Source organism: Podarcis bocagei (genome assembly GCF_964188305.1).
Source record: "Podarcis bocagei genome assembly, chromosome: 4".
Lineage (NCBI taxonomy): Eukaryota > Metazoa > Chordata > Lepidosauria > Squamata > Lacertidae > Podarcis > Podarcis bocagei.
This window is the reverse complement of record NC_138128.1, coordinates 71,545,983-71,566,444: the sequence shown is the minus strand read 5'-3', so window position 1 is coordinate 71,566,444 and position 20,462 is coordinate 71,545,983. Positions and strand designations below refer to the sequence as shown.

General features: G+C 42.5%; 1 protein-coding gene across 2 annotated transcripts in view; it reads left to right on the top strand.

The window, feature by feature from the left end:
• MCU (mitochondrial calcium uniporter) overlaps positions 1 to 13,372 on the top strand; it is an 85,238-nt gene extending 71,866 nt beyond the window's left edge. The window contains exons 4-8 of one of the 2 annotated variants that reach the window (XM_081189782.1): positions 562 to 666; positions 6,415 to 6,575; positions 8,158 to 8,361; positions 9,337 to 9,453; positions 11,411 to 13,372. In XM_081189782.1, the coding sequence (XP_081045908.1) occupies positions 562 to 666; positions 6,415 to 6,575; positions 8,158 to 8,361; positions 9,337 to 9,453; positions 11,411 to 11,533 (710 nt within the window). In that variant the 3' untranslated portion in view covers positions 11,534 to 13,372. Of the gene's footprint in view, positions 1 to 561; positions 667 to 6,414; positions 6,576 to 8,157; positions 8,362 to 9,336; positions 9,454 to 11,406 lie in introns of both variants that reach the window. The other variant, XM_081189783.1, reaches the window with a different exon arrangement.
• Positions 13,373 to 20,462: the final 7,090 nt, after the last annotated feature.

Below are 20,462 nucleotides of genomic sequence, written 5' to 3'. Positions count from 1 at the left end.
TTCTAGATGAGGTAGTTAGAACGTAAGTATTTAATTCTGTGCTGCCTACTATTAGGCCTGTAGAGTTTGGTTCTAGGTTCTAGGTTCTATCTTCTTTGATTATTGGAAAAAGGAGAGATGCAATGCAGGAAACTATAGTTTTGCCACAAACTATAGTTTACCAAGCGGATAACAAACAAATGGGCTAGCTCTACATAAGGATGGTGTTAACCTGTGTGCTAGAATACTGGTTGTGACAAAGACTTAGGCAGAGAGTGGGGTTCAACATCCCAAATTGCTGCTACTCCAGCTTAAATCCTACCCCACTTCAAACCATTTTGGGAACATTCTGAGACATAGGCCTGCCATTGCAATTCACACATATCAAGGACACCTCATATTTTGGGAAGCTTTCGTTTTACAAATTTGAAGCTGTGGTTTGTACTCCTGGAAATGTGTTGTGAATTTAATATATATATATATTTACAAAGTATTCTACACTGTTTTGCACTAGAATGCAGTACATTGATATTAATTTCTGGATAGTTCTTAATAAAATCTTTTCCCTCTTTCCCCTTTCAGATGGGACACGTGTTGCCTCTTCAACAGGCATAGATCTCCTACTCCTGGATGATTTCAAACTAGTAATTAATGACTTGACTTACCATGTTCGTCCACCAAAGAGAGGTAACGACTTCATGCAGTTGGGATGTATTTCCAGAAGTTATTTTTGGGGAAATCCTCCATCTAGCAATTTTTAAAAAGATCATTTCATCCATACTGAAAAAGACTAGTTGATGGTTCATCTTCCACAAACTTATGCATTCAGAATTCTGAGCAGATCATTCTTTCCCTGACCGTCAGGATGTGAAGATAACTGTGAAAACATTCCAACAGCTTCTCCAGAATCTCTAAGGCAGAACTATTGTGACTTGCCTAGTTCTTTGCTCCACCCCCCCCAAGTCTCCAGTCACGTCTCTGCCACCCCCACCCCTCCGCTACACACATCCATTCTTATGGCCTCCTCTCATTCATACTTCTCATCCTTAATTTTTTAAAAATCTCAGTTTCTATAAAAAGGACTTCAACTTAAAGAAATGACAGACAATCTGGTAGAGAAAATCCACGATCCAGGTGGCAAATTAATGTCCTCTCTTATAAGAGATTCCTCTAGGATAAAGTATGCTGGGGGGACGGGACACCCCATATAGATCACTGAATGTATGGCAGGTGTATTGATCACTTGACTTCCAGGTGTACACATTGTTGTTACTACCACGGAACCTCGGTTTTTGAGCGTTTCAGAAGTTGAACATTTCGGCTTTTGAATGCAGAAAACCCGAAAGTAACTGCTTCAGTTTTTGAACAATTTTCAGAAGCCGAATGTGCCGCCCGGCTTCCATTTTGAGTTTCCCTATTGTACTGAAGCTTCTGCTTTCAGTTTTCGAACGTTTCGGAAGTTGAACAGTCTTCCGGAACAGATTACGTTCGAAAACCGAGGTTCCACTGTATAAGGCAGCTTGTTAGTCTACTAAGGATTCTTTGGGAAGTGCCAACGCAACACACACGAACTTCAGTTCAAAGAACAGCAAGCAGTATTCTGCTAATGGAACAGGGTTTTTCCATCTCTTCCTACCTCCCCACTGCAGTCCCCCAGCACATCCTGAGAAGCTGCTCCTGAAGGTCAGGGGAACCTCAAGAATGGTGTGTAATAGAACATGGGGAGATAGAGAGAGTGATGCTAATCAGTAGAAGCACCAACACTTCTCAGTTTGTGTGAACTGTAATTCCTCTCTGCTGTGGAACAAAAGTAGTGGTGAATTTTCGGTTCCAAAATGCAGCACATCACTAGAGCAAAAACCAGGAATATTAATAAAACTATGCTATCAGCCATGTGGCAACTGTGACTTTGAATATTTAAAAAGGCAGCAAAAACGATTAACTGGCAACTTCACCTACCATCTGCTGAAATCCTGGGTCTTGATTTGGCCTAGGAGTTTAAGCCAAGTGCTCTTCACAATGTCAAGCACTTCTGAGATTTTGGTTTTGCTGTTTGCTGGAACTTATCTGTGAAATTCTTAAAAATGGAATGTCACCAAAAAAATGATTGCATGGCTGTGCCCACAAATAACAGGGGAGGTCCTGTGTAATAATAAGGAGCGAAAGGTTCATCATACTTCTGAAAAGAGAAGCTGTTGCAAAATACTGATGAGACCAAAGAGGTCTTGGTTCAATTTCAGGGAACAATAAGACCTTTAATAAAATGTTGTGTGGACTGTGAGGGCCCTTTGAATCTTCCAGCCTTCCCCAACCTCCTGCCCTCCAAATATAGCATGGCCAATAGGAAGGGATAGTGAGTTTTAGTTCAAAACATCTGGAAGGCCCCAGGTCAAGGAAGACTGATTTAGTCTTTCACATGTTCTGTCATGGAGGAACTTCTCTTTAGGTATAAAAAGTACCCATTTTTAGAACATTAATATGTAACTGTGACTGCGTTTCTAATGTAGGAGGCATAAGCTGGAATTTAGTTTTATTTAAACCCAGACATAAAAACTTTCTCAGAACATAGAGAAGCAATTTCTTCATGGTGCTAAATATTGTAGGAACAGCAGTAGTTTTAGGCCTGTAAACCTGAACATCAGATCTGTTTCTTAAGAAGTGTACTACTACCCGATTCTGTACCAGTTCCATCACTTTTCACTTGTGCATGGTTTATCATCATCACTTTTGATTTGTATACCATCTTTCTATCTTACAATACCCAAGGTGGTTTACAAGCTGAAGAAACAAAGAATGTACACCTTATAACAATCTAATGCAATGCAAAAATGTGATAATAAAACATAACTTTAAAATAAGCAACCTACATCAAATAAAGTAACATCTAGCAATCATTAGAATAGTATAAAGGTAAAGGGACCCCTGACTATTAGGTCCAGTCATGACTGACTCTGGGGTTGCAGTGCTCATCTTGCTTTATTGGCTAAGGGAGCCGGCGTACAGCTTCCGGGTCATGTGGCCAGCATGACTAAGCCGCTTCTGGCGAACCAGAGCAGCGCACGAAAAATGCCGTTTACCTTCCCGCCTATTTATCTACTTGCACTTTGACGTGCTTTCAAACTGCTAGGTTGGCAGGAGCAGGGACCGAGCAACGGGAGCTCATTCCGTCACAGGTATTCGAACCACCAACCTTCTGATCAGCAAGTCCTAGGCTCTGTGGTTTAACCCACAGCGCCACCTGCGTCCCGTTAGAATAGTATAAAATAATAATAAATATCAACATATAAAAATTAAACAGAAACCTACTCTTAACAATTACAATAAATAATTTCTAAACTACAATCAATAAAACAGCGGCAAGCCACAGTGCGTAAAATAATACAATACAAATTGAGAAGCAGAGACTGGAGGGTGGGGCAAGGCAAGGCAAGGTGGAAGAAGACCTTGCCTAATGAAGTCTCTCCCCTCACGTGTCAAATTAGTTTGACATGCTTCTTGGTTAGATTGAAGCATATTAATATAAACACACATTGTAGTTAATAAAACCCTTGTATTTATACTTTTTGTGTGTACTGACAGAGAAGATTAGAGCTTGCAGGTATTGCTGTGGTTCAAATGTTGTGCTGCCTCCATCTCTGCTGAACTGATGTCTGTCAAACTTGGCTTGTTTTGTAGATTCACTGAGAATTAACAAAGGCAAGCTAAACCTGAAGACTGTGTGCTGAAATTTACTGCTTGCAAGGTTCTATATATTTTAGTTTGCGTTGTCTTGACAAAATTTACAATATCTAATTGTTAGGTAGAAACTCAGCAAAGGTGTTTTCATTATCCTTAACAACATTAACATTAACCGTTTGATAAATGTACAAACTTGTAAACAGTAATATTGAAAGAATGTTGTTACAGTAGGCCGCTATGCAATATGAAATATCAGATAAGTGTTGATTTTGTTGCCCTCTCAGACTTGATTATCCTAATTAATTTGTGCATGAAGTACCAGTTCACTATAGCTTCCTTAAATTGATTTGCGTGTTCAGATCCCAAGACCTCGCCAATAAATAAAGACACATTTGACTCAAATTTTTGTTTTGGTTTTTGGCAGAATTTAGGCCACAACTTTATTGATTACAGATAAGTGAGTGGTTGGATAGGCTCTGTTTCAACTAGCTCCCTACGCCCACGGTAGGTAGCGCTGACCCAGGGTGCATCATAGGACAGCCAAGGGTAAACACCTGGGGAAGGTCAAGAGCCTGGGAGCAGACTCTGTCCACTCCCCAGATGCTCCCCGGGACACAGGCATGGGCACAACCCCCTATCGGGGGTTGACCAAACCAATCTGAGTCCTTGGATTCCTTTAATGGAATACCCTTCACATAGGGATCGGCACAGCTCCGCATTCCTATCCACCTTGAACCAGTGCCTATCCACAACCTTACAAGTTGTGACGGTTTGCTATGCAGCAGGCAAAACCCAAATGGCCATGGCCAATCAGTCAAGTGGGGGAATTCCTACTGTGCCCCTGTCCCAATGACAGACGACACACAACATAGCAAGGTCAGTTGCTGAAAAAAACCCTAAATATAGGGAGAGGTGAGCAGGTGTTCCGATGCACGAGCGAAAAGAGGAAACTCTGCGACACGTGCATGGGTATAAATAGGTCCCTCAAACCAGCTTCTTTCCCATTGGCCAAACTGAACCCAGCAATGAGGGACCACCAATCAGGTGTTGTGGCTATCCAAACGATCCCACCCACAACCTTGGGTCAGTCACGTTGATCTCACCGCAACACGTGCCCTCTGTGAGGAAGACCCGATTTAGACCAAACAGTCTCTGATATTAATAAACATTGAGTACTAAATTCTGGCGCCTCCATTTGGCCTATTACATTTTCATTTCCCCTAGTAGTAATAATATGATAATAATTTATTATTTATACCCTGCCCATCTGGCTGGGTTTCCCCAGCCACTCTGGGCGGCTTCCAACAGAATATTAAAATACAATAGTCTATTAAACATTAAAAGCTTCCCTAAACAGGGCTGCCTTCAGATGTCTTCTAAAAGTCTGGTAGTTGTTGTTCTCTTTGACATCTGGTGGGAGGGCGTTCCACAGGGCAGGTGCCACTACCGAGAAGGCCCTCTGCCCGGTTCCCTGTAACTTGGCTTGTCGCAGTGAGGGAACCGCCAGAAGGCCATTAGCGCAGGGCCTCAGTGTCCGGGCAGCACAATGGGGGTGGAGACGTTCCTAGGCTCTTCTTCAAAACCATTGTGCACCCTTGTTACTGGAACCCAGTTGTTTGTATCAGTGGGAGATGCAGGTTACCTTAGGGAAGCAGAGGAGAACACAGTGTGAGGTCATGGCCTTATAGTAAAATTAGACTTTGAAATATTAAAGTGAAGTACTTGGTAGAGATGTAAAGGTCCAGAAAACCATTGAAAAAATTCAGGGGTCCGTCCCCCCACTTCCCAGTGACACCTCCCCTTCCAGTTTTTCCAAAGACTTTGGGGGATCTTGGAAAAACTTGCTCTCAAACATTTTCTCTTTTGGAAGGAGCGAGCTACTTTTTAATACGAGTTTCTATTCACTCAAAATGTGCAGCATGAAGATTTTTATGGAAGAGAATCTGCAACATTTGAGCAATAATTTCTGTGTATTGTGTAGACATATACATTCATATTAGCTCGTACAAAACTAACAGTGCAGTCCTATACATCCTTACTCTGAAGTAATTACCAGTGAGTTCAGTGGTTTCTGCCTAGTGAGTGGGTATAGGATTGCAGCCTTATATATTTATATGTTTATAGATGCAAACCTGCGTGGAACTTAAGCAGAGTGGGTTCTGACTGAATCTGCATAGAATGCTTTGTAAACTTCAGGAATATGCCAAATAGTACGGTTTTATGTGCTAAATTACAAATGATGCATTTTATATCGTTTAAGCAGAAAAAACTATTTAATAAATTCAATATATTCAATAAAAACATGGCATATATTTCCATTTCCCCCAGCTTTTCCTGGGAAGGTAAGGTCAGGAGGGATAGTTTTTTACATGGCTTCAAAAGTTATGCTAATTTTTCATCAGTAGCCCTAGACCTTTCTCTTCCTCTTATTGCTGATGATGAAAAATGATCCAGTATATTTTTTCGATTACACACACACAACACACATAAACAAACACACAATTACAAGCAAAGTCCTAATTCCAGTGTTCGGAATTAACGAGCATAAAAGAACATGGTTATTCATATTTGGTGTGTATCTTTAAGCATTAGTCTCCGCTGAGCCTTTGTTTGAAGCAGGGTATCATTTTCTTATTTTATTTGGTTCTGTAAATGTCAGTGCAGTGAGAGCAGTTTTTCATTTCTGTTCTAATAAGCTGTTAGAGGCATAACCACTGTGAAAAACAGAACGTTAAAAAGTCCTGTTTGCTTCTTTAGACCTCTTAAGCCACGAAGATGCAACCACGCTGAATGATGTGAAGACATTGGTTCAGCAGCTATATACCACACTGTGTATCGAGGAACACCAGCTGAATAAGGAGAAGGAGCTCGTTAGACGGCTAGAAGACCTCAAGCAGCAACTAGCGCCCCTGGAGAAGGTGAGAACCTCTCTTCATTGAGTGACACCCTAAGCTGCTTTGATGAGTGGCTCAGTCGATGGCATAGCACAAATTGCATTGTAAGCTAGCAATAAATGTAGCTGAAAAAGTAGAGCTTAATAGCTTTGTGTTGCTAGTTGAATTTGTAGCCTAAAGGGAAACCTACTTTATGCAATTCTTTCTGATCTTTGTCAGAGCACGGAAATATTAAATGGGTTCCAAGTGAGTTATTTTTCATCTGCGAAATGAGTTTTTGGCACTAATATTAAGCATTTCAGGGTAAATCCACAATGCAGTTCAGATTTAAACATAAAGATCCTTGCCAATGGAAACATGCTATGCATATATTGCACATGTCACAGCAGTCACCTGGGTCCTGTCCCCCAGACTTTGTTTACATAGAGCGATTCCTTTGGTGGTGCTATGAAGTTGAGATAACTCTAAACTGCAGCCCTTTGGTACTCCCCTGTAATAAATTACTCTGAAACTGTGTGGGGTCATTTTTCAAGCTCCACCATCACAAACCACCAAGAAAGTAAGTGGATCAGCTCAGTTGCTGTCACATTAGTTTGTCCATCATGCTTGCTCTTTAACATGTATAGCCTATGCCTTAACACCAAGGCTACCTTCAGAATGTAAAACACCAAGGCCCCATGAGGAGGTAGCTCAGCTTGCTATCCATTAGCTGTAACCAAGGTTTGTTATTGGCTATACTCTAGGTTAGTGAGGAGAAAGCTGAACCACAAGTCCCAGCTTGGACAACACACTAAGGCATACCTATGGGCAGTCCTTGTAAGCTATACCATCATACTTTGGTTCTCAAATTTAATCTGTCCCGGGAGTCTGTTCGACTCCCAAAAAGGTTCGAAAACCAAGGTGCAGCTTCAGATTGGCTGCAGGAACTTCCTGCAGCCAATCGGAAGCTGCATAAGCCACGTCGGACTTTCAGCTTCCAAAAAACATGCGCAGACCGGAACACTCACTTCCGGGTTTGTGATGTTAGGGAGCCAATTTGTTCGACAACTAAGGTGTTTGACTACCAAGGTATGACTGTAGTTTGGTTTACCGTGTTGCATGAATCAGGTCAACGACAGCTTCTCTCCCACCTTGCACCCTTCTTTGCATGTGTATAATTTACATATATGATTACATGTTTTTCTGGTTCCCCCCATTCTATATCTATATATCGAGACAGAGCTTATATGATGGTCTTAAATAGTAAACAAAACGAAAAGGGATGCAGCAGGGGGTTGGTAGTCAACAGAAAGAAATGTTTCACAATAGGAATGGAAGCTCAGTTATTTTGAACTTGAAATGTCAGCCACTCAGTCGACTGTAAACATGTTCTCTCTCTCTCTCTCTCTCTCTCTCTCTCTCTCTCTCTCTCTCTCTCTCTCTCTCTCTCACACACACACACACACACACACATTTTATTGATTTCAAAGTTAAACAGCATTCTGTTTAAGGATTGTTATAATATCAGCATTGAAAACACCAATCCTACTGTATGTGCTTATTTCCATATTTAACCTTCGTTGAGAAGCAACAGCTCAACGTAGTTCTGAACGTTTTTGTCCTGCAGGTTAGGATGGAAATCCGCCGGAAAGCAGAGAAGAGGACCACCTGGGTGCTCTGGGGTGGGCTAGCTTACATGGCCACGCAGTTTGGAATTCTGGCCCGGCTCACTTGGTGGGAATACTCTTGGGACATTATGGAGCCAGTGACCTACTTCATCACATATGGCAGCGCCATGGCAATGTACGCATACTTCGTAGTAACGCGTCAGGTGAGGCTTGCTTTTGGTTTCATTCCACTTTATAAGCAGGTGTCCAGAAAACCCCATTCTCATAAATATGACTTTTCCTCATCTGTGCTGTTCTTTTCTTGAAAACAAGGGTGCCTACCCTGTGTACTTCTGAATCTTTGACTGGTTTATCCATATACCATCATAATGTGGCAAAAAATATGCAACATTAAGCGATGAGGTGTGTGTGTGTGAACATAACAGATACAGTGGAACCTCGGTTTTGGAGCATCTTGGAAGCTGAACATTTCAGAAGCCAAACACTGAAAATCCGGAAGTAATTGCTTCCGTTTTCGAACGCACCTCTGAAGTCGAGTGGCTTCTGAGGTGCGTTTCTCAGTTTTCACCATAGACTTTGCCAACAACCCTTTGCACCTCGGTTGTTGAACGTTTTGGAAGTCAAACGGTCTTCCAGAACGGATTACATTTGACAACCAGGGTTCCACTGTATAACATTCAATTTATAACAGATATAGCAACAGACATAACTCACTGAGCATTAGCTGAGATGAGCAAATTCCTCCATAAACCAAAGATATGTTTACTTCTGTTGCTCTGATGAACCACTGCACAGTTGTCGTTTTCAGAGTAGCAAAGGTGTCAAAACTTGCATGCTACTACATCCCAGAAGAGGCAAAAAGTTAAAAAAAACAACAACAAAACAAAACAAACCCCTTGCCATAGCTTAACTCCTTCACCTGAATCTAGCAATATGTAAAATGATAACTGGGTGATAGGCCAAAAAGACTTCACAGCTTATCACTCTTTAGCTGATAACCAGACTTGAGTTCATGGCTGTAGAAAAGCGTCAATATTCTGTTATGCATTTATTGCCCACTTCCTATATTTAGCCAATGCAAGTATTAATATTAATCAACAGTTTTATCCCCTTTCTTCCCAACCCTCATATATTAATGCCTTCCTTTTTTCTTTTTTATTCAATCTTTGATTGCACAGGAGTATGTATACCCAGATGCCAGAGACAGGCAGTACTTATTATTTTTCCATAAAGGAGCCAGAAAGACGCGTTTTGATCTAGAAAAATACAATCAACTCAAGGATGCTATTGCTCAGGTAATGAAAGTAATTTCAACTAACGGGGGTGGGGTGGGAAGATACCCTCCCATCCCATCCCAGTGTTGGATCTTGGTAACTGAGTGAGGCACTTTCCCACATTCTCTTATCACCATGTATTATGAAGCGCTGCGTATTATGGCAGGTGTTAATAATTCTGGCATAGATACTAAAGGTGGAATCCAACATTGTGCTCTTCCAGTCTGCCCTCTCCACCACCCCACACCGTTCTGAGGGTTCTCCCAACCCTTCCCCAAGCCAAATTAAGAGGCTGCAGAGGGCGGAAAGGGGGGAAATCCCTGCTGTAGAAGTGGAAGTCTTTGGTCTCAAGGCTTCTGCTGAAAGTGCTGGTTAGGTGTATCCTGCCCTAGTTTAAATGGCTTATTTGAACCTGCAACAGTGCAGGTGGGGAAATGGAAGTCCTAATTGTTGTCTTGCAGGGGCTAAAAGAGTAAATGTCTGTTGGGTGCCACGTTAAATGATTGCACACATCAAATCTCTCTTCTTCCCGGTGGATGATTATCAGTAGTTGCTACCAAACCTTAAACCTTTTGCCTACTGTTGGAGGCAGTTTCATGTAGCTGGCATGCCTCAGCTGAGAATCCAACATGTGCCTCAATGTCATGTGATAGCTGAGTGACTAATGGCCATGTGAGGTGCCCATGGAATATGACCTAATCTATCCATGGTTTATGGCTGTACAAATTACCTGCAGATGGTGAGTTTGTGGGACTCCCTTGGGTGGCTCACTGATGTTTATAGAAGAAGAGAACAAGAGTAGGGATGAGGAAATAGTCAGGGGCTGGCACTAGGATTGTATCTGATTTTTAGAGTTGCCAGGTATCCATCATTTCCCTAGTCTAGTCAGTAAAACAACCTCTACCATGGTCTATAATTCCAACAAACTTTAGAATTGGCCCAATTGAAGGCTCTTCCTCTTAACACCGTGGCTGCACATCTGATACCTTGACCCTATTAGGGTCGGGCTTGCCAGCATTTTTTTAAACAGACTTGGCAAGCCTTCTTACATTTATGAATGCTGTTCTTTCTGCCCCTGACATTAATCTTGGATTCTATAGAATGCAGTGTTGTTCGTTGTATACAGGAAATAAGCATTATCTGGTGGGCGGTGCGTGTGATCTCTAGGAGAGGGATAATCCATTTTTTCTGCCACTTTGGAAGTTACTGACTTCGCAATTGCTGCAACTGAAATTGCTAAGTCTTTGGGGTTAAGTGCTCAATCTACTTGGAGGGGGATTATTGCACTTAATTAGGGCTGGGTATTTTTTATTTCAATTGGATATATGTAAATAATCATATAAATATTGTGCTTGTGTAATAATAATAATAATAATAATAATTATTATTATTATTATTATTATTATTATTATTATTATTATTATTATTATTTAATCAAACCATCTGGCTAGGTTTCTGGGCGGTTCCCAACCAAATATTAAAAACACGATAAAGCATCAAACATTAAAAACTTCCCTAAACAGGGCTGCCTTCAGATTTCTTCTAAAAGTCAGAACGTTGTTTATTTCCTTGAAATCTGATGGGAGGGCGTTCCGCAGAGCGGGCACCACCACTGAGAAGGCCCTCTGCCTGGTTCCCTGCAGCCTCACTTCTCGCAGTGAGGGAACCGCCAGAAGGCCCTTGGAGCCAGACCTCAGTGTCCGCGCTGAATGATGTTGGTTCAGATGGTATCATCTACTTATTTTTCATAAAATTTCTATGAGTTATAACCTCAACAATAAAGAGATCACATTACCTTACAGCAGGAGTTGTTAACCTGTAACCCCCCAGATGTTACTGAGGGACAGAACCCATCATTCCTGACAACTGGCTGCGACTGATGGGATTTGTCATTCAGCAGCATCTGGAGGGGTGTATTTCAGCACATTGTGGCGAAATGTGGTTCTTATAGCTTTCTCCCCCCTTAATTTTCAGGCAGAATTGGATCTTAAGAGGCTTCGAGACCCCTTGCAGGTGCACTTGCCTGTCCGACAAATCAGCGATAAAGACTGACCAGCCCAGGTCCTCTGAACCCTGGCAGACTTGGCAAAACGGTTCATAGCTCTCGCCTCTTTAATTAAAGCATTGCTGGTGGAAGCTGGGAGGTCTTGCGGGGGTGGAGGGCTTTTTAATCATTCAAAGCAGAACAAGGACCATGGCTGGGGAGGGGTCAGTGTGTTCAACGAGAAGATCGGGCATTGTGGGATGTTAAGTCTTTTCAAAGGGCTTGACAAATACCGTCACATTTAAACGTTCTTTCTTCCTGGATGAAAATATATATTAAAAAGTCGGCATTTCATAAACAGAATGTATAGGGGGCATATTTTTCCGGCTTTGCAGTGTCTGCCTCTTGATGATGCACCAGCAGCCTGCTCAGCTTTTTAAAAGACTTCTCTTTCAAAATACCAATAATAAATAATAACAGTGCATCAAAAAAAGTGAAGAAGGGGAAAAAGCACCATCTTATGAAACTATGGCTGCTGATCCAATTGGCCCTACATGAACATGCACTCTAGATTGGACCTAGTGTGTCTCTTTTGTAACCTTCATGTGAAACTGCTTTTTACTTTAAAAGAAAACGAAGCCGACATTCTGCTTTATGGGACGATTACATCACTATAATCAGTTTTATCGATATCACAAGCGGAATAACCCTTGCCCTGAACGTTTGATAATTGACACTTTGAATGACTTCCTACATTCTTAAACTTGAACATGTCCCACTGCCCTGGATGTACTTCTAGATATAAATGGTGATATTGCATGAGAGAATTTTTCATATTCAGTCTTAAGGGAGCGAAGTCTCCCCCTACTCTTTCCACCCCAGAATCTGGTAGTGACCTGGATTAATCAAATCACAAAGGTTGGTTTAAATATATATCAAATTGGGTACTTGACTCAAAACCATGACTCTTTACAGAAAAAGCATTAGGACAGGTATAATTAAATGTGATGTTTGCATAGCAGAGTGAATGATGTGTCTTTCATGAAGTCACCTGGTCTGGAGACTTTGTCAAAGGCCTAGAGCAGAAGACCACAGAGTTCCACATTGGTTCACAAGCCCTCTCTTTCTTTGGTAGCTTTAAAAAAGAACGCCCCGGTGCCTAGGAGCCAGGGTTTCTGCGGAGTAGCAGATTGCAAACTCCTTTTTTATTATTGTTGTTATTATTTTAAAAGTTGAGGAAATGGCACTCCATCACCCTCCACTTCTTGCAAACCAACTGGGCGGTTCCGCCCCCCCCTCCCCGCCGAGCGGATCTTGCATCCTGCATGGAGTGGAATCAGCCTTTTCTTATCATCCTGTGATAAATACTGTGGAGACAGGATGGAAGCTGCAGAAGGGCTCTAAGCTTAATTCGCAGAAAGGCCGGGTGTTTCCTTTCAGTTCACTACTTCTCACTGTGTCAAGGCGAGAGGCTCCCACTTTCTGGAGAAACCATGTTTTAAAGTGTACAAAATAAATATAAACCAGACGCCAGGTGCCTTTCAGATGTGGAAATGCAGACGGGACCGTTGCTGCCTCCTCTCACTCGATGGCATGTTGGACTGAATCGATGCATGCTCCAAGGTGTTTTTCTTTCTTTCTCTCTCTCTCCCCCCACCTTTGTCTTTCTGTTCTCAATTACATTTTTGATTTTTGATTTTCGTTGGGTTTTTTTAAAAAAAACAAAAACAAACCTGTTTTATCCTCTTTGTACGCAGCATTTTAAAAAAGGAAGAAGATAAGCAGTCCTGTAGAGGAACATTTTATGTGTGTTTGGGGCGAGGGAGGGGCATGGAGAAAAAGTCCTTAAAAAATAAAGTAAAATACTGAACATGTGTAAAATCCTGTATCATTTATTAAATATGTATAAAAGAGCAATGTACTTCTGGAACAATAAATAACTATTCAGTTTTTGAACTGTTGTGTTGAAACTGATTTCTTCCCAGTTGAAAGGAGTGAATCGTTGTTTGCTAACTTTTGCCTGGCAGCCTGTATGGGCCTCTTTCATTTATGGATAAGCCCAAACCAAGATGTCTCATGCTTTACAAAAAGCATACAGGGATGGTAGTTCTGTGTGGGAAACAACATTCATCCAATAGATCACAGTATGTGGCGGTACATTCTCAGTGATTGTACCTCTTATGTACATAGAGTTGACGACCTGTATGCCAGTCATCATCACATAAGCACACAATTTCCTGTATGCAGTATAATCTCTGTTGTAACAGGCAGACTTTTCCTCAACTGATAGATATCATTCTTGCCCTGGAATGGCAGTAAAGAAGAATGCCCTGCAATATAGCTTTGACCATAAACTTGAGATACAGAAGCTTAACTTAACCCATGGGTGAGAAATCTGTTGCTCTCCAGTTGTTGGACTTAGAGTCATAGAATCGTAAGAGTTGGAAGGGACCTCAATGGTTTGATATAGTCAAACCTTTGCAATGTAGGAATCACTACCGTTAAGGGATGATGGAAGTTGTGGCTCAGCAACACCTGAAGTTCCCCACCCCCTAACAGTGGAAGCGGGGACTTGTTCTATCAACCTGCACCTTCCTTATGCCTGCTGATCTCAGAGGAGGCTTCTGTACAGCTCTACGGTCAAAGGCAGATGGTGTGGTAGGATGTAGGTGCTGACCTGATGTCCTGACAGGTGAGTTGCTGCTACTTACCAGGAGAAGGAAGGAGGGTGGTGGCTGGTGCAGAAGGAGCACCAGATTGGCAGATGCATTTGCACCACACTGACCTCGATAGTGCCTTGCTCCTCCCAGGAAGCACCAGCCAACTCAACGGCTGAGAGGTCAAGAAAGTGTCTCCCACTGTACCAATCTGCAAATGACTACAATAAGATTGGATGTCAGGAAAACCCTTGCCCGTCATGTTGCAGTGCCAAATTCAAAACAAGTGAAAAATACTCGTTTATTACCTACACTATTGAGATTTCCACCGTGCTAGACATCTGGAGTTGTTTAGGAACCTGAGATGCTTTAGGGGGATAAAATAGACAAGGAAGCAATAAGATTAAGCACTGTCTTCCACCATAACACATCTTTGCTTCAAATTACACACTCCCAACACCTCTCTGCAACAGAAAGGATGTGTGAGCTAAGATTTGCGAGTTCAGTTGTTTAACTTGATCTTCCCTGGAAGTGGCTTTTAGAGGAAGGAAAAAGCACTGGCACACAAATGCACTGAAAAATAAATGAATAAGCTGCCAAAACCTGCTCAAAACCAGTACATGACCTGCCGCCACATTACCAAGATACGCCTTTTGTTGTTGCCTCTTTTAAAATCTGTGAAGCAGGTGAAATGTTTTCAAAAGTTGCTTCGACATTTTTCATTGTTGTTGTGAAGCAAAGCCTTGCTCTCTTTCCCTCCATTTTGCCAGAGCGCCCAGGCACCTATTTCCTAAATCTACAATCCCAGGATGGGTTCTGTCAAGCAGGAAGTTGAAGAAAAATGCAATGGGGTTTTACATCAGCGAAAACCATCTTCACCTACCCCAGGGGGTGTCTACAGTCTCTGCAACTCTTAGCAAGTATCACACTACCTCAGGGGTCAGCAACCTTCTTCAGCCGTGGGCCGGTCCACTGTCCCTCAGACCATGTGGTGGGCCAGACTATATTTTTTTTGGGGGGGGGAATGAATGAATTCCTATGCCCCACAAATAACCCAGAGATGAATTTTAAATAAAAGGACACAGTCTACTCATGTAAAAACACTCTGATTCCCTGACCATCCGTGGGCCAGATTGAGAAGGCGATTGGGCTGCATCTGGCCCTCGGGCCTTAGATTGCCTACCCCTGCACTACCTGGCCAAACGTGACCTGTGCTTTGATATTTCAAACCTCCAGCTGTCACTCAATCCATTGTTGGTGAGAAAGTCCTTAAAAACTGAGCTGCCTTTTGCCCTTTACATTCCATCGTAGGATCCATCTTCACTGACCATCAGAAAAACCTGCAACTGGCCACCTTTGCTGTGTTACTCATGAGGAGACCAGACACAGGTTTGTAACTAACTAGGTCAGCATTGGTCAGCTCCTTTTATTTTCAATCTGTTTTGTCCATTTGTCCTCTTCCTTTTTTGTTCTCAATAAAACGTCATATAATTTGGCTGCTGGGGTCTGACGTTAATGCCAAACTTTAGGATTCTGGTTATCACCCATGTGCCTAGGTTGTTTGGTTCATGCTACAGGCCATGGGAGTTGATAAGAGAGGCACAGACTGCTCTGATTCCAGGGAGAGCTGGAGAGCCAGAAGCTGGTGCTACTTTCTGAGTAAACTGAGAGGGATCTGGCTGAGAAGTACAGAGTGTGCTGTCTCAGACCCACATTTTAGTACTTACTTGGGTGCTCCAGAATTCTCTCAAATCCAGGGGCTTTCATATGGAAAGGTTGCAGGGCAGCAATAGCCGGATAGTTGAGGTGCAGCATGACTCCCCTACAAGGCAATTGTGCAACAGTTGTGCCAACGCAGGCACTCCCCTCCTTCCCCTTATGTTACAAATTGCACCATCAAGCAGAATAACGCTAGGAAAAATGGCCACTGTTACATCTAAGGAGACCTCCATCTCCCAGTGTGCAACCTATCATGCCGGCTAGAGGTATAAGCAACAAACCAGCATTGCCCAGCTCACAGGAGGATTCCTTTAGCAGTACAGTAAGGCTCAAGTGCTTCATAATGCAATACAAGACCAGGATAGTGAGAGGTGTCGTCACTTGGTCCCAGGCATCCATCCTCCCCATTGAGATATGGGTTTAAAAGGCCAAGGAAATTTGTGGGTGTGCAACTAAGGTGTAGGCAAGCCCAGTTTATTAAATTGCACATTACCGATCATGGACCACTGCTAAGGACTTGGCTTCCAGTTTCCTAGCACTGTGGAGCATGAGCCAACGTGTGAGAACCTTGACTCCAGTCTTAAACTGACATATTTATTATATGCATTTATGTATGTAGTAGCATTCTGTTACATGAGAACCATTTCCTGTTAAGTGTTCCAGCCGAAACACAGATTTCCACCTCAGTGAGAACTACGCCTTTGGTGAGATTACAGTACCGTATTTTTCACTCTATAATACTCACCCGACCATAACACGCACATAGTTTTTAGAGGAGGAAAATCCGTAGGCATGCCACCCGTAGGCATTTCCTCCATAACACGCACAGACATTTCCCCTTACTTTCTAGGAGGAAAAAAGTGAGTGTTATGGTGCAAAAAATACGGTACTTGCAGAGAGGTATGTACGCAAATGTGTCAATGTGGCTGTTTTCCCATCTCCAGCAATCTTTCCCCCGACTTGGCTGCTTGCCTACAATTAAAATCAGCAAAATGTTTCATTTCATGGCTGTAATCTGAAGATACCTGATTCCAGGATTTTTTATTATTATGTGGTATTGATCTAATACATTTGTGAATGATTAATATTCAGGCAAATATTCCATTTCAGGGTGTTTAAAGCTCTGTTGGAATTATAGCTTCCTGTCCACCTTTCCTTCTTTGCTCTGTGGTTGTGACAAAAAGTAACCTTTCAATAAATACCAAGGAAGACCTTCTCCTTTCCTAGGTACAGCCTTCTGCAAGAAATTATATATGCAGCCTGCTCTCTATTGGTGACTCCTATTGTGCTTGATAGGCAGTGCTATTTCTCTAGAAAAAGAGGTGCCAGAACTCATAATGAATGCCTCCCTTGTTCTCTTATAATGGCAATGGCGCCCACCTCAGATGTGCTGGAACTGAGTTCTGGTGAGTTCCAGCCGAAAAAAGCTTTGTTGATAGGCTGCGCTACTTTGACCTCCCTTTCTTCATCACTCCTTTTGCCTCTCATGCTATCTCTGTGTGGGCAGCCTACTGATGGGTACATCCCATAATATTAGTATTATTTAATAAATAATACCAATCACTTTATCTTGCCCAAGGCAGCTCAAAGCAACCAACCAAGCAACCAACAAACAACATAAAAACCAATTGATGGGGGGGTACATTTAAAACACGGGTGGCGCTGTGGGTTAAACCACAGAGCCTAGAACTTGCCGATCAGAAGGTCAGCAGTTTGAATCCCTGCGACGGGGTGAGCTCCCGTTGCTTAGTCCCAGCTCCTGCCAACCTAGCAGTTCGAAAGCACGTCAAAGTGCAAGCAGCTAAATAGGTACCGCTCCGGCGGGAAGGTAAACGGTGTTTCCGTGCGCTGCTCTGGTTTGCCAGAAGCAGCTTAGTCATACTGGCCACATGACCCGGAAGCTGTACGCTGGCTCCCTTGGCGAGATGAGCGCTGCAACCCCAGAGTCGGCCACAACTGGACATAATGGTCAGGGGTCCCTTTACCTTTACCCACATCCAGAAGACCACAGAAAGTTTAAGGCTAAAATGTTAGAGGTAAAACTGTGATGTATCCAGACCCTCCAAGTGTTCCCATTTTTCAGGGATGTCCCTGATTTGGAGAAGCCACCCTGGTTTCTGATTTGATCCCAGAATGTCCCACTTTTCCTTAGGATGTGCCTATTTTCATTGGAGAAATGTTGGAGGGAGGTATCCTACCTCTGAGCCATCTGAAGGCAATCCTGTATGGGGAAGTTTTTTTATATGTTTTATTTTTTTTAAAAAAATGTTAATGTTTTATTATTATTCTTATATGTTGGAAGCTGCCAAGAATGGCTGGGGCAACCCAGTAAGGTGTGTGGGGTATAAATAGTTAAATTATCATTATGAAATGGGGCGTCCCTATATTCATCGGAGAAATGTTGGAGGGTATGAATATATCCACAACCTCCATAATAAAGTATAAGGATGGGGCATTGAGGTGAGATTGTTAAGAGAGTTGAGTTTATTTCCCAATTCCATAACTTATCTGCTAATGGTTTCCCTTATTTTATCCATTTTTCTGCTTTGCTGCCTCAGCACTCCTTTGCTTTGGATTATTTTTTCCTTGTATCCATCTTTGGTTTTAGTAGTGTTTCAGTTAAAGGCAGGTGGTTTTATTCATGTATATTTTTAACTTTTGCCTGGATAGAATATGAGATCATAAATCCCCAGTGGAACTTGTTTACCAAAATAAGGTCTTCCTAGCTCCTTGACCCCCAGCAATCAATCTTAGAAGCATGTCCAAACTTATCTGGAATATGCAACCTTCAGTTGACTGGCGGCAAGGCCTTGCCACATGTGGCTGGTTCTTGGTGGCCTGAAATAGAGCTGCAGCAAAGTGCTGTTTCTCACATTTCCCTCTCCTGAACCAATGTGAAAGAATACAGAAGGTGAAAACTTCACATTGTTTATGCAAAATGGGATAGCAAAAACGAGGCTGGCAAAGTTCCTTCAATTGGCTGTATAGATGCAGCAAATCAGGACAATTAAGATGGATGCCAGAAAATGGTTGTGCGTCTCTGGTAGAGAGGCACTGTGAAACTGCGGTTGTTTTTAATGTTCTGTTTTATGTATGTTTTAATGTGCTGTTGCACTATCTTGAACCAACAGGATATAAATGAATAAAGTGGATCCAAGGACAGTCTGAGGCACTGGCCAGTTTCAAGGAGGCGTGATAGAAGAGCTCTTGACAGAAGTACATTTGTGCTTATTCTGAAGCAAGTAACTGAAAGGCCAATCCTTAAATCTGGCAGAGAAATCTCTGGAGGCTAGGAATCTCACCATCAGCAGGTGATGGAGGGCAACGTTTCTGCACAGTTTTTGTCTTCGAGATTGGGCAAATGAGAGGCTGCTGACCCCTCTTATTCTAAGGGTTTCTCAATTGATCAACTACCCTGTAGTTACTACAGAGATACAACTAGTCAAAATGAATAATACCAGCCATCAAGCATGAGCTGGGGCAGGCAGTGAAGAGAAATAACATTTTATGTGTGTGCGTGCTTCAGATCAGAAATTCAGCTGAAAGTTGTCATTTTTTATTTTATTTGATCCTAAAACGAAGACTATATCAGCCTCCAACAACACATAACTTCCCTTGGCTGGCTGTACGGGTGCCCTTTCAATGGGAGTTTTATGTTTTGAACGCTGAACGCTGAAGTTCTTACTGCACACTCATTAGAGACCAAGGACACTTTCTAATGGTTGTGCCGTAAGAACTTTGACCTTCCTTCTCACACCCCTTTTGCTAAATGGAGAAGACATTCGAATGAGAGCCACGAGTAACATTTTGATTTGCCCTTAGTGTACTCCATAAAATAGGCAGACTGACCTTCCCCCGGTGTGGCTGAACAAGTAAACCTTGCTGAAGATGCTTCATTTGCTGCTGCTGCTACATATATAATATGTCCAGCCACAAATTCATTTTGAGGTAAAAAATTATGAAACAATCTTTCAATTAAACAACAACAACGCACCCCTATTATGCTGTTTATGAACACCTGCTACCCCTGCCTCAGAAATTTATAACAGCAAATGAAGAAGAATACACAGCACTGAGTTAATAGCTGGAAGTGTAGAGGCTCAGAAAACAGAGCTGTGTCAACAAGGGCCCAAGAGGGTCTCTCCTTTCATTTGTGAAAGTGTGGGTGCCTCGTCCAGCTGTTCAGCCCTGAAGAGGGGCAAGGGACCTTAGTATGGCATCCCGCTAGCCTCCCTCAGTGGTATGTTGGTCTCAGAGTATGGTCTGCTTTGCTCTATTTTGGCAGACGGGGGGCGGGGGGGTTGAAGTCTCATTGTCTCTTGCTCTCCTATTTCCTCTGATTAAGACACTTTGCTTGTCCTTTCCTCATGACAGGAAACAGAAAAAAATAAGAAGGAGATAATAGCTAGGAGCCATCTTCCTTTCTTCCCACATCTCCACAGGATGCCTGGGTCTCCCTTCCTCAGTGGTCTTTCCAGATAAGATAGCAGGTGTGTCACTTTAGGGCACTTGGACAAGAAAACAATCAGAGGATGGGCTTGGAAACAAAATGAATGCATCTGCGTGTGGGGGAAATAACCCTCTTTGACTCTAAAAGGCAGAGCTGCTATGGGGCAGGTCAAGGCTGCAGTTGGGCTCTGCATTCCTTACAGCCTCTTCCTCTGATAAAA